Source organism: Alligator mississippiensis, chromosome 4 (assembly GCF_030867095.1).
Source record: "Alligator mississippiensis isolate rAllMis1 chromosome 4, rAllMis1, whole genome shotgun sequence".
Lineage (NCBI taxonomy): Eukaryota > Metazoa > Chordata > Crocodylia > Alligatoridae > Alligator > Alligator mississippiensis.
This window is the reverse complement of record NC_081827.1, coordinates 244,692,671-244,704,914: the sequence shown is the minus strand read 5'-3', so window position 1 is coordinate 244,704,914 and position 12,244 is coordinate 244,692,671. Positions and strand designations below refer to the sequence as shown.

The 12,244-nt window shown below is 45.3% G+C and overlaps 1 protein-coding gene across 6 annotated transcripts in view; it reads left to right on the top strand.

The window, feature by feature from the left end:
* Positions 1-12,244, top strand: part of KALRN (kalirin RhoGEF kinase) — a 759,663-nt gene that overhangs the window by 520,524 nt on the left and 226,895 nt on the right. For 5 of the 6 annotated variants that reach the window (XM_059727473.1, XM_059727471.1, XM_059727468.1 and 2 more), the window contains exons 17-20: positions 1,246-1,464; positions 4,633-4,782; positions 6,077-6,191; positions 9,680-9,795. In XM_059727473.1, the coding sequence (XP_059583456.1) occupies positions 1,246-1,464; positions 4,633-4,782; positions 6,077-6,191; positions 9,680-9,795 (600 nt within the window). The remainder of the gene's footprint in view (positions 1-1,245; positions 1,465-4,632; positions 4,783-6,076; positions 6,192-9,679; positions 9,796-12,244) is intronic. The other variant, XM_059727469.1, reaches the window with a different exon arrangement.

Sequence of the window (12,244 nt, the reverse complement as noted above, 5' to 3'; positions counted from 1 at the left end):
GTTTTATATTAGAGTATGGACTGAGGAAGAGTGATGCCATTTTAAGGGCAGGCAGGTAGGATTTACCCAGTTCAGCTGATTATAATTTTTTCTTGTAATGATATCATGTGTCTACTCTGCTATCCAGTGGTAAGAAAAGCAAGCTTAATGAAACAAGCTAAATTACTATGATTTAGTTTTCATGGCCTGTGAGATTGGAGCTGATGAATAAAATAGTTGCAATCTATCAGCTGATGTGCACTCACAAGCAATATGTCTTGTCAGCTCTACCCCCCTTTATAATGGTTTTCTTGTTTGATTGTTCGCCGTGTAGTGCTAAAAGTTAGCTATTCTCTGACCAAAGTCAGGGGATACCCAGAAGTATCACAGCCTCTTACTGTGATGATGATGCAAATTGCAGCCGTGTGTGGCACAGGTCTGGAGCACCCCTAACGCAGCACAGTTCAGCTGCAACGAGAGTAAATTTACACATCTGCCGAAGAATATGTCATATGACACATTTCGGTTTGGTACAGGGCTTGGGGAGTTAAGATTGCTCAGATCTTCAAAAGCCTCATGGACCTTTTTTCATACAAGCAGCTCAAACTCTGTTATAACTCCATTATATTATAATGAACAATGGTTGAAACTATTCTTCTTCATTTATTCAACACAATAACTGAACATAACCCTTTATCTGTAAAATGTTTCCTTTAAGTCACTGTAATATTTTCTGGGGTCACTGGGTTGAAATGCTATGCAGACGCTATGCAGCGGAGTACCCTTACTCTCATAAATACTCCTACTGCTGCCAATGGGAATACTCACATGAGTAAAACTTGGAGTTTGAATGTTTCAGAATTGGGCCCTTTGTTTGCTAACTGTAATATATTTGCTGAGATATTGTTTTTTCAACTGAAGCTGGGTGCAGCAGACCCTGCATGGAAGCAGGATGTGAGCTCCTGACGGCTGTAAGTTAAATTTGGGGCATAAAAAAAGGGCCTAATTGATTCAGGATTTTTAGGGTTACAGCCAAAGTAGCAGCGCCTGGGACCTGCCAGTGCCTGCTGCTCTCCAACTTCTACTAAGTTGCAAATTGTGTCAATAAGATGCACCAAAGTACTTGACAAATATAATTGTTCATCATAGAAAATCTCTCTGAAAATGTTTCACTTTCTCACATCTCCATGCTCACACCTCACCTCACCTCTTTACCATATGCATGGCACATCTGTACAAACCTCTCTTTCCTCCCCTCATACACAGTCCCTCTTTCATGCCACTTCCTTACAGAAGACGCACCAGAGCGCCCTGCAGGTACAGCAGAAAGCTGAAGTGCTGCTGCAGGCTGGACACTACGATGCAGATGCTATCCGGGAGTGCGCTGAAAAAGTGGCACTACATTGGCAACAGCTGATGCTGAAGATGGAGGACAGGCTCAAGCTCGTCAACGCATCGGTTGCTTTTTATAAAACCTCCGAGCAGGTGAGGTGAACAATGCCTTCTCTGCGGGAATCTGCATTGTTATAACCTATGCTCTATGTGTGCGTTCAACTTTTAATTGAAATGATAGGAGCAAATGTGTGTATTCAATTTTTAATTGAAACGATAGGAACACAATCAGTTTCTTTTCTTCCTTCTTCAAAGAGGGAAATTCTTGAAATCTTATTTTTTTTTCAGCTAAAAGAAATGTTATGACCTGTTTTTTCCGTTTTGTTTTTGGAGGTTTTTTGCTCCTTGCCTTATTTTAATTAGCTTTAGCCAGATAGCATGAGGCTAAAAATGTAGTGACTTCTAAAGTTATTGCTCCCAAACCAGTAGTGCAAGTCAGTGCAGGCAGGTTTAACATCATACATCCCCACTGTCTTGCCTTGCTCTAGGAGTCCACCCATTACAAAGCACAGTATGTCAGCTTCAGCGATTGTGTCAGCTTCTCCAAAGGCCAGATTACTTTATCCCATGCATAAACAGGTGCAAGTCCTATTAGGAATTGCACCTGCTTCCCCTGGCACTGAATGTGGCTGGCACGTAGATGCTCAATGGTATTATGTGGTTTAATTTACCGCAGTTATACACTGTGTGCTAGCATGGATATTGAATATCTTTGTGGTTGAGGTTACAAAAGGAAACAGTGATTCACATTACAGGCTGCAGGGTTATTCATACACAGTCATATATATGTGTGTGTGTGTATATATGTATATATGTGTGTGTATATGTATGTGTATATGTATAGATATGTATATATATATGTGCGCGTGTGTGTATGTATATGTATGTATATGTGTGTGTATATATACGTGTGCGTGTGTGTATGTATACGTGTATATATATATACATACACACAACCACTGTGGATCATCCTGACCGTTGTGGAAGTGTTTACCAAACTCTGCAGAAGATTTTTTTTCTGCACACTGATTGATTACACAGACAACTGTGGGCCTGGTCTCCAATCGGACTTGCTGAACTCATTTTGAACTCTGTTCAAGAAAATGCAAACCTTGCCTTGAGTGTCTAGGAAGAAGTTTAATCAGGGTCATCCCTTGTGTCCACAGGGTTGAAAAGAATCCATTTTCTTGAAGGAAGTGGAGAAAAAGAAACTAGTGAGAGACTCATTAATGCCGCAGGCAGTAAGATGTGCTACCGAAGTATTTTAGCCCGTAGTTCGTCAAATTTTGTATCTTCTGGTATATTTAAATGATCGGTGAGCATATTGCAGTGTTCACCAGTTCATTCAGTAGTCCCATGGATGTGGTGAATGTTTGGAGTAAAGATATTTCGGATGATGCTCATGAACTATTCACTGAAAAAAATCTTTCTTCAAAGCGAGGGTTGTGTGACTGGTCGGTTAAGTCGCGTGATGTTTGCTCTGTTTCCTGGCTGGAAGAGGATGGCTTGAATAACATACTGAGGCTTTGATTCTCCCAGAAGTAGAGTGGAGAGTCCTGCAGGGAGCTGGATTTGGAAGACAGACAAGGCGGTGGGGGGTTGTAGGGTTATAAGAAATGTTCAAACTTTTTCTCTGTCTTCCTTCCACAGAAACATTATATTGTGGGGCCACCCAGGATTTCCAGTAAATGCAGTCTCCTCTTGACTGTATTTACAGCAGACTTTACACGAATGGGTCTCTTCGTGTTAACAAAGAGGAAAGTCATTTACATATAAAGGAGCAGTCCTATTGTGAAAGGCATGAATGTAATGCTGCCCCGCACTTTTGATTAGTTGCTTCAGTATTAATTCTCCAAAACATCACAGAGCATTCAAGAACTCAGAAATAACCCTCAGCCTGGTTGCACGACCTCATTTTTGGGTTTGGCATGCATGGAGCAGAGCTGTGCTTCTCAGAAACCCCAGGGAAGTGGTGTGACATGCCCTTAGACTTCCAGTCAGTCACTGTCAACACCTACCAGGAAAAGCCCTTTCACAGACTTAAAAACACTGTCTTCATGAAAGGCTGCTTTGCACATGGTTTACGTCCTGTATTGGTTTAGTGAGCTCATTTCCCTGAAAAGGTACTGAAATAAACCACACCTGCATTAGCACCTTTGCCCTGGCACACCTGCAGCTCTGCTAGAGGCCTCCACCAACTTAAACTATTATCAGGTTCAACCAGCTATTGCAAAAACTGCATCAAAAAGTTTAATGTGCATCTGAAGCCAGTTAGTTTTGGTGTAAAAGACCCTGTTTCGGGACAGCATTTAAGCATGTGTTTAACTGGAAGCATGTGCTGAGCCCCTGGACCTCAGTAGGATTTAAGCACCTTAAGCAAAATAGGGATCATTTCCAGGGTTATCTTCTGAGTCCAGACAGACTCTTCTTCCAGGATAACCCACAGGGCTTCGCCGGGATTATTGCTTGGGAGGGAAATAGTGTCTGTGCCCTACAACAAGATGAATCAGAAGGCCTGACCACAAACTATAGAGAGCTCTTAGCCAAAGAACTGATGATAATGCCCTCTGCCCAAAAGTGCTTTGCAGCTGAGTGCCTTGGCTGTTGTGGACACAGTTCTCAAATGCCTGCGCGTGAAACATTTTTGGCCATGCCCATGGTGGGGCTAGGCAGCAAGGAGCTGCACTTGAGCAGGGCCGCTGGAAGCTGTGCTTGTATCACTGCAGCTTTTCCCCTGCCCTCTGGCTGCACTGGGGGCACAGCTTCCAGCCCGTGGGGAACTGGGCCAGAGCTGGGCAGCTTCCAGCTGTGCTCACACTGCAGCTGGGGGGTGGGGAGAAGGGCAGAAGAGGCCACAATGCAGACACAGCTTCCAGCTCCCCAGTGCAGCTCCCCACTAGCTGGAAGCTGCAGCTGGAGATCAGGGAGAGGGAAAAGCAGTGGTAGCAGCATGCTGTTTCCAGCTGTTTGGCCCTGGCACAGCTTCACACTGGCTAGAAGCTGCACCCATACTGCAGCCAGGGAATGAGAGGCTGGGGAAAAGCAGCGGCAGCTGCCTGGGTGCAGTTCCCAGCTGCCCAGTCAGTGCATGCCTCATTGCACTGAAACTACCCAGCCCACACCAGACTGGAGTGGGGTTGTTCCAGCCTGAGGCTGCCGGCCCCTAGAATAGGTTACTTCTGGTCTAATGGATCTTCTTCATCCTGACGAATGGATCAGGATCGGAGTGACTGAGATGCTACATTCTGGGTTGTGCTTCAGGTCTGCAGTGTCCTGGAGAGCCTGGAGCAGGAGTACAGACGGGACGAAGACTGGTGCGGCGGCCGGGATAAACTGGGGCCAGCAGCTGAGATTGACCACGTCATCCCGCTGATCAGCAAACATCTGGAACAGAAGGAAGCTTTTCTCAAGGTCTGATCTTCCTTCTCTAATTGTTCAGAAACTTCTGGGTGAGGAAAACAGTTTATTTATGTTCTGGACAATTTATGGCCTGGAAGGCAGAGAGATTTAGAGTAAGATTTGTGAGCTTTTAATCTGAGCTCTGCTCCTGACTCACAGTGTAAACTTTGGACAAGTTTCCTACCTCTGTAATAGAGATGGTAGCGCTTATCTTAGATATGTGTTGTGAGGGTTAATTAGGCAATGTTTGTGTTACACTTGGAGCGTGTTGATTGCTTTTCAAGTGCTGACTGTTTATTCTCAAACAGAATTATGAAAATTAAGGAAAAACAGAGTACAAAGCATTTTTACATTTCTTTGTTTCAAACCTTTACTGTTTAAATTCCACTCTTGGACCTAGTAGCTAATGAGTTAGAGATAGATGAAGTATTTCTACCTCCTCTAGGTAGCATGTGAATGGCTCCTGAGCTTTCCACCTGCCATCCAGGTGTTGCTTTTTATGAGCTGCTGGGGAAACAGGTATGGATGTCAATGAGCTAGCATCCTGCCACCCATTCAAAACAATTACATGGATACAAAACTACTCACACAGGACAGTCTTAAAAAGAGAAATGTATGGATCTCGCATTGCCAACAACGACAAGCACATTTCATGGGAAGTTAATTGTTTTTAGCTCAATTTACAGCGTATTTTTTTTTAACCAGCCCTTGCATATCCTTATCATTAAATTGCTTCAAGATATAAAATCAGCATAGTAGCTAAGTGTTTTAGTACATTAGGAGAGGGGTTTTCAACTGGGGGTATGTGTACCCCTGGGGATACTTGGGAAGGTCCCAGGGGTACGTGCGGGTGGGCAGGGATGGAGCACCGCCACCCACCGCCCCGTGCTGCCTCCTCCCAAAAGCAGGGCCTGGCAGGGGTGAGGGCAGCGGCACCCCTCTGAGGGCCACACAAGTGCCACCCAGCTGGTCAGACACGGCGGGAGGGAGCTCGCACACGGTGGCCAATGCTGCCACCCACCACCCCACTGCCGCTGCTCCGTGTCCGGCTGTGTGCCACTTCCCCCCCAGCCACGAGGGGTACACCTATTAAAAAAGGTTGAAAACCCCTGGATTAGGAAGTCCCATCCCCAAGGCTAATAGTTCATTAGCTGCTGGACTCTAGACGTGACGTCAGCTGAAGCTCTCCTGAGTACTTGTATCCATAAGGACTTCCTTGTGCAGAACAAGTGAAGAGCTTGCCCTTCACAGGCTCCGTTTGGTTTGCTTTATATGTTCACTGATAACAGGGTATTGCTTTTCTTAGGCCTGCACATTAGCACGAAGGAACGCTGAAGTATTCCTCAAGTACATTCACAGAAACAATGTCAGCATGCCTGGAGTAGCAAGCCATACCAGGGGGCCTGAGCAGCAAGTGAAAGGTCAGTGCATTGATGCAAGGATAACAGAAAGGATTTTTGTTTTTCTCTTGGCTTCCTGAATGTCAGGGAAAGGAACAACCATCTTTGTAAAACTTCCAGGTATACTGACCCCCCTCCAGAGCTGAAACAGCAGCCATTATCAATATCTTTAATTGGAACGCTGTAGGACATTTGAAAAGGAGGCCTTGTTGTTTGTGCAAAAGGAAGGAAGGAAAGGGGCCTTCAAACACTGGTACTCCGTAGTTTCTCTTGTCTGTTAAAATATCACAGAACAATCCCATGGTCTCTGTTCTGCAAGAAGTCAGACAGGGTGATGGTAAGGGTTGTCTTCCTGCCTTTAAAACATCCTCATGCATATGTACAAATAAGTACAAATCAAATGCAAGATCCCATCATACACCTGTCCAGCCAAGAAGAGCAGGAAATCAAAACTAGGATATGCTTGTCACTGGAATGCAACTCAGATCAATTTGTGTTTTGTTCTCGAAGTCATACTGCTATGTCAGGCAGCATCCAACAGAACCGTCCTTCACTAGGCTTTTTCATTTGGTTGAAAGCATTTTGTTTGCAACAAGATGATACATTTGAGGGTTTTGGCTCCATTTCCACTCCTCCCTGCTGCTTAATCGAATGGTTGCTAATCTGTGCCCAGCAATCCTGCAAGGTTCTGATAAAAACATGCCAACGTGAGTCTGCAGAAGTAAGTCTTTTTATTATTATTATTGGCTTACTTGTAAAGCTGTAGAAAGGACAGATTAATGGCGATGCCATTATTATATAGTGTTGGTACCACAAACACAGGAGCATGGGTTTGTTGCATTCAGTAAAAGGATGAAAATGCTTCAGAACGAACAAAAGGGTCTTTTGTTCCCCTTTCTACCCCTATCAGTTTTCTCAGTTTCAATCTTATCTTAGTCAGTATTATTTAATATTGTTCACTAACATGTCAGATCAGTTTCATTATCACTTTTCTTTTCTGCCTCTGTTAAAAAGGATGGGCAAAGCCATTTAAACTGGCTGCAGCTTGGTATTTAAACATATACGTTACTATATTAACTTGCAAGTGGTGCTTATTGACTTCAAAGAGGCACATTTAAGGTTCAGCTCCGACTTTCCTTTACTGAATCGTGGCTTTAATGCTCAATCCGGTCTTATCTGTGCAGGGAAATTGGTTGAAGAATAATCTATTCTAGAGTATCTATCTGTTTGAATTCTCTATTTGTGAAGAAAAGCCACTTTCTTTTGGAAGAATTATTGCACTTCCAAAGCAGAGAAATGATTTTGCAGTGAATCAGTTTTATTCTGGAATAGAGTATCTACACAGGGAGCTAACCTAGATGTCCATTATGGAATTCTGCTCAATTTTGCCTATAGATGAGCCCTCAGACAAAATTTCCATTGGCTGAAGTAGGAATTTTACCTATGTAAGGAGAGAAAATTTTTGCTAATAAAGTGTTAAGAACAATAGAATTATTATATAGTAGAAAATGACAGACTCCTGAATAGGGCTGGAAATCATGGTATCTATTAAAATTGCAACCTATAAGGTAACTCCCAGTGCATAAAAAAGTAAAGCTTCAGTTCCTCGGCTGCTGCAAACCAGTATAGCTCCATTGCAGCCAGTTTGAAATCTGGCACCAAATCTCTTCTCTTCAATTAGTGCGGATGGTATATTTGCTACGTATAATATCCCTTCTAGCAGATGGTCCACACAGAAGTTAAAAGATAAGAACTGTTGTTAGCTAATTCCGGCTATGGACAGACATTACAGGCTCCTACACACATGCGGGAGCCTGCTCTGATGCACTGAAAATCCAGCGCATTGGAGCAGACTCGATTAATCAGCATGTGTATCAGCACGTGTATCAGCATCAGCACACGTCTCCACGCTGAGAAAATGGTGGTGGCGTGCTTTGAAATAAAACATGTCCGATGAGCTTTCGTTCAAAGCGCCCCACCACCATATTTTCAGTGTGGGGATGCGTGGTGACGCGGATATAGATGATGTGTGGGCGCTTTTAATTAGAGAAGCTCACTAATTAAAGTGCCCAGCACTGTGCTGGGAACACGTGCAAACATGCCTTGCTGTGGCACTTGTAGTGCTACAAATGTATTTTTAAGTGCTACAAAAATGTAGTCCTACAGGCATGCACAAGTCCCCAGCTGGATCACCGCAGAGTGACCACAAAGGCATGTAGAGGTGAGTTTTCCAACCAGGGAGCATGCAAGGGGGTTGGTTGTCCCTGCAGCTCTGCTCCCATCCACCCACCAAGGGAGAGGAGCCCATCAGTAGGCCCACTTACTACTCATTGGCATCCTGTTACCTCCCAGTGCCAGTCCCCTGGCTTCCACCCACTGTCTGGCCCCATGTTTGTAGGCATTACAAAAGTAATGTCTCTCCATGGGCACAGTTAACTCCTGAGATGTGGCACGAAGCGCTTGGGTTTCATACCCACTAACAACCCTTAATGCTGGTGGTTACACGTGGCTTAATAAGGTTAAAGTGGAAAGGTTGGGCAAATATTTGTCACTGATACTATATAAATCTTCTATGTGTATAATTTTCAAGAGAAACACCATGTCGATCGTCTGGGTTTAATCGGCCTCTTCTACAAAGACTGCAGAGTGCGGTTTGGCTCAGGCTGAATTTTATGGGAGAAGGTATGTCTCCTTAGGGCACCAGGCAGCAGCTGAACTAATGCAGCTGCTTCGTGGCCTTGAGGTTGCACAAGCTTCTATCGATGGCTTTCTTCTCTCGATGTGGGGCAGAGTTAAGTGGATCAGGGGAGACAGGCTGATTGCAGGTCCCATCCCTATCTCATGAACAAAAACTCACTGCACAGGGCTTCCCATGGTACTCAGGGATTCACATCCCCCTCAAAGACTCCCCACACTGCACAGCTGAACCTCACCAGTCTGTTGTGTCCTCAGAGGAAGCGGAAGCAATTCTTCTTTGGGATCAAACCTTAAATGCTGCATAAACACCCGGCACGTCTACAAAGATGCAGTATCCTCTGCTTGGCCCTAAATGCTGGGTCATCTCCAGCCACTCCATCAAACGGTGTAGACTCAAAGGGAAACATTTCCCCTCCTTCACGTTCAGACTCCTGAATTAAGCAGCCAGATAGACGATGGATTGAAGATACAATGAGGAATGTCCATTGATTTATCTGGCACTAGGTCTAAGCATCTGTTCAAAATCTGTTCTGGCCACCCTCCCTTCCCCTAACACATGCACACTTCCAGGTAACACTGAAACTGCCTAATTTTCAAAGACTTTTCACTTGAGAAGAAAATCATTTTGTTCTCTATTTCATTTTTTCAACTGCCCTTTTTTAACCCCAGGTTTCTTTGTTAAGAAGCATTGTCTGAGGGATGCTGCTCCTAGGACTTCAGCCGCAGAGAAATGAGCTCAGTTTCTAGTGGCTGATGGCCACCTCTGCTTACAGAGTCCATCATCATCACAGCCTTTTTGTTTTGCCCTATAGCTATTCTCAGCGAGCTGTTGCAGAGAGAGAACCGGGTTCTTCATTTCTGGACCTTGAAGAAACGGAGATTAGATCAGTGCCAACAATATGTGGTCTTTGAGCGCAGTGCCAAGCAGGTAGTGTAATAATCCCATACCATCTGTCTCCTTGGTTTTAAAAAAATATCACTATTGTTTCCACATCACTCATTTATTCTGGGTACCTATTGCATCCCTTGAGCCCTATGTGCAGTCTGTTACTAGCAATTGGCAACTGGAAATGGAGAGGGGAAAAAACACTATTTGGAGGTCGTTTTTATGAATGCAAATTTTCTGTCTGTTTTCCTCGGGTGCTCAAAAACAAGCCAAATGACAAATTAAAATCTCAGATATCGCTCTGCCTCGTGCAATACACTGGGGTGTTTGGAGGAAGGGCTCTTGGTACACACAGAAGTGATCTATAAAGTGATAGATGTTGCACATCATCAAGTGGGTTTCAGAGAAACTGGCAGAGTCCAAGGGAGTCTTATATGAATGTAGCTCAAAGTTTGATTAGTTCAAAGTTGGAAGCTCAAAGCTGGAAGTTTTGCTTAATTAAAGACAGCAGAATTTGGCTGCTTGGGTATGGAAGAGTGCAGTATTATGGGAAAAGTAAGTAACAAAAAGACATATGTCCCTACTGCAACTTCTGCATGTTTTTTCAGGTTTGGGCCAAATTTAGCGGTGATTTATAAAGTGATGTGAGTTGTGTTGGTAAATGGATACAAATAGGTATTAGAGAGTCCAGTAAGAGTACAGAAAAGTCAAGGTTATCCACAGTCTGGCCCTTGTATGATCAATCTTGACAGTGAAAAGTGCTGATGCCTGGGTTGGGAACAGGACTGTTACAGTCCAGAAGTGTTATAGATATGCCATGTGTAGATGAAATGAGAGGTGCGTGTGCATGACACTTTAAAGCGGGCTAAATGCTTTTGCACCGCTTTAATGGTGTCAGTGTTTGCATGCCTCTGCGGCGTATTGCGCATTAATTCCAGCTGCTGTTCGAAATTCAGTGGCGTAATGCACTTTAAATGACTTGGGGCTCAGCAAACTAAAACTTGCTGCCCCTACAGGCATGGAGCGAAGCGCTGGGCTCTGTGCAGCTCTGCAGCTCTGCAGGAAGCCCATGCAGGCAGCCTGGCAGCAGCCCGGGAAAGCAGGCTCCACCCAAGAAAAGCAGCGAGCCTGATCCTTTTTTTTCCCCCCTGGAGCCTGCCTGCCTGAGCTGCGCAGGGACCTGGTGCTTCCCTCCACGGCTCTGGGTGCCTGCGGGTGCGTGGCACCTGGGGGGTGCTGGTGCTGCCACAGAGGGAAGCACCACCACCCCCCACCCCACCCCCACAGCCCAGGGACTGCTCCGCCTGCCGGCAGCTCGCCCTCCCCTCCCCGCCAGAGAGGCAGGTAAGTCAGCGGGATGTGTGCGCTACACAGGGGTTTAATCAGCCCTAAATTGAAGAGGTGTTTTTTAAAACCCACCGCTTCAATTTAGGGCCCCCATTTCATCTACACACTCCCCTACTGTCTGTCTGTAACACTAAGCTCCGCAATGTGTACATTATGATTTTTTTTTAAATGTCTTTCTCCTCATCTCCCCCCCCCCCCATGAGGTTGGAAAGTGCATTTATTCCCGTTTCACAGGTGGGGAACTGAGGCACGGACAGACTGTGAATTAGCTAAGGTGAGGCAGGAATTATTTGAGTAATAGAGAAGTGAATCCAGGCCTGTAAGTCCATGGCTAGAGTGCCGACCATGGTTCTCGCTCCTCCTCCCCACCACCTCTGCACAGGAGGAGATGACTAAACAAGGACCAAGGCAAGGGGAAATCAAACCTTAGGTTGTTAAAGCCTGCATGTCAGGAGAGGGAACAGATCCAAACAGTGAGAGTGTTGATATAACACCCACTCTTCTGTCACTTAGTTTTATTAATACAAACCCTCTTGCTGGCTCTAGTCTATTTGCACTGATCCATCCTACCAGTGCAGGTCAGCTGGAAACCTAGTGAAACCCCCAGCTGGAAACCCAAGGGACCCTTACCCTGTTACTGGGAAAAGGCTGGGGGACAGGCAGAGCCTGCGAGGGCCCTTTAGGAGTAGAGTCTTTGTGACTCAAGGGGAAGTGAATACAGACATGAACAGCACGGGAAGAGGAGACGGGGTTTTATTAGTCCCCAACAGCCCTGGTACAAGTGCCCTGAAACCCAGCAGGACAGAACAGACTAGTGAGAGGTCACTGAGCTTATGCTATGTGATAGGCCAGACTGGCCAGAAGGGGAGAGGCTCTCCCTTAGGCCAGCAGGCTCTCTCTAGCTTTGGCTAGGGAAGAACCTGAACCTACCAGTTGTGGAGCCTGGAGCGGCAATAAGGGAAGCCCTGGCATGCAGGCAGAGAAGCCTCCTTGTTGTTTTAAGTTTGCCCAGGATGGGGATGACTTTGAGTTCAGCTTATTCTTTATCACGTGAGTATCTGGATGGGCAGCGTCCTTTGTTTTGCAACGGTAAAGATAGTACCTACCAAAGGACCAGATGATGGCTGTAGGGGTGGTTAGGAAG